The sequence below is a fragment of the Protobothrops mucrosquamatus genome, unplaced genomic scaffold (genome assembly GCF_001527695.2).
Source record: "Protobothrops mucrosquamatus isolate PMUCROS unplaced genomic scaffold, P.Mucros_1.0 scaffold40194, whole genome shotgun sequence".
NCBI lineage: Eukaryota > Metazoa > Chordata > Lepidosauria > Squamata > Viperidae > Protobothrops > Protobothrops mucrosquamatus.
In genome coordinates, this window is record NW_015425926.1 from 1 (window position 1) to 1,273 (window position 1,273).

The 1,273-nt window shown below is 56.5% G+C and overlaps 1 protein-coding gene across 1 annotated transcript; it reads left to right on the top strand.

Moving 5' to 3' along the window:
* Positions 1 to 347: 347 nt before the first annotated feature.
* LOC107302257 (endochitinase A-like) lies at positions 348 to 1,270 on the top strand (the record flags this gene model as incomplete). Its single annotated transcript, XM_015831357.1, has 1 exon — positions 348 to 1,270. A coding segment is annotated over exon 1 (813 nt), but the record flags the coding sequence as incomplete, so codon positions are not given.
* Between the last annotated feature and the right edge of the window lie 3 nt (positions 1,271 to 1,273).

Below are 1,273 nucleotides of genomic sequence, written 5' to 3' on the forward strand. Positions count from 1 at the left end.
TGCCAGTTCTCCAGCCAGGGTCGAATCAACAGCAGCTGAGGGGACCAGCCCTTCCCTCTCTTCGGCATCTTCTACGGCTACACAGCTGAGAACCTCGACTATTGAGGTGACCGGATCCACCCCGATGAGGCCGCATTCCACTGTGGAGACTGGCTTCACGTCTCTTGAAAATCAAACAGCGCCAACCTTCAGCAAGGTTACTCCCACGAAGGCTGAGCTGACCTCAGCAGAAGTGACCAAAACAGCTTCACCAGCATCCGAGTCTCCCCTGGCCACGTCTCTTTCCATGCAGACTGTATCCTCTCCGGCTCGGACCTCGCCGCCATCGTCTTTCTCGGAGACCACCATTGCATCCCATGGCACGAGTTCTTCTATTCATGCAGAGTCCACCCCAACTGAAGGAAGCACCATCTCTTCGCTCCATTCGGCACACTCAAGCACTGCAGTCCCAGAAACAATGTCCTCCGCAGAGTCGGTAGCCTCTATTGTCACCACGACCGCTGCTGTTGGCATGACTGAGCTAACCTCCGCCCTGGAACAAACCAGTCCCTCCATCGCCCCCTCTTCTTCCATGCAGCCGAAAGGAACCTCACGGCAGGAGACAACAACTCAACCCCCGCCTTCTGGCTCTTCCACAACGAAACCGGAGGTGAGCTCTGCCCGAGGCACCACCGTTTCTACGCCAACTTTTTCCCCTTCCACTGAACACTCTTCCATTGCCCTTACCGAGGAAACCACCGTCTCCTTCCGGTCTGCCAGTTCTCCAGCCAGGGTCGAATCAACAGCAGCTGAGGGGACCAGCCCTTCCCTCTCTTCAGCATCTTCTCCTACGGCTACACAGCTGAGAACCTCGACTATTGAGGTGACCGGATCCACTCCGATGAGGCCGCATTCCACTGTGGAGACTGGCTTCACGTCTCTTGAAAATCAAACAGCGCCAACCTTCAGCAAGGTTTCTCCCACGAAGGCTGAGCTGACCTCAGCAGAAGTGACCAAAACAGCTTCACCAGCATCCGAGTCTCCCCTGGCCACGTCTCTTTCCATGCAGACTGTATCCTCTCCGGCTCGGACCTTGCCGCCATCGTCTCCCTCGGAGACCACCATTGCATCCCACGGCACGAGTTCTTCTATTCATGCAGAGTCCACCCCAACTGAAGGAAGCACCACCTCTTCGCTCCATTCGGCACACTCAAGCACTGCAGTCCCAGAAACCATGTCCTCCGCAGAGTCGGTAGCCTCTATTGTCACCACGACCGCTGCTGTTGGCATGACT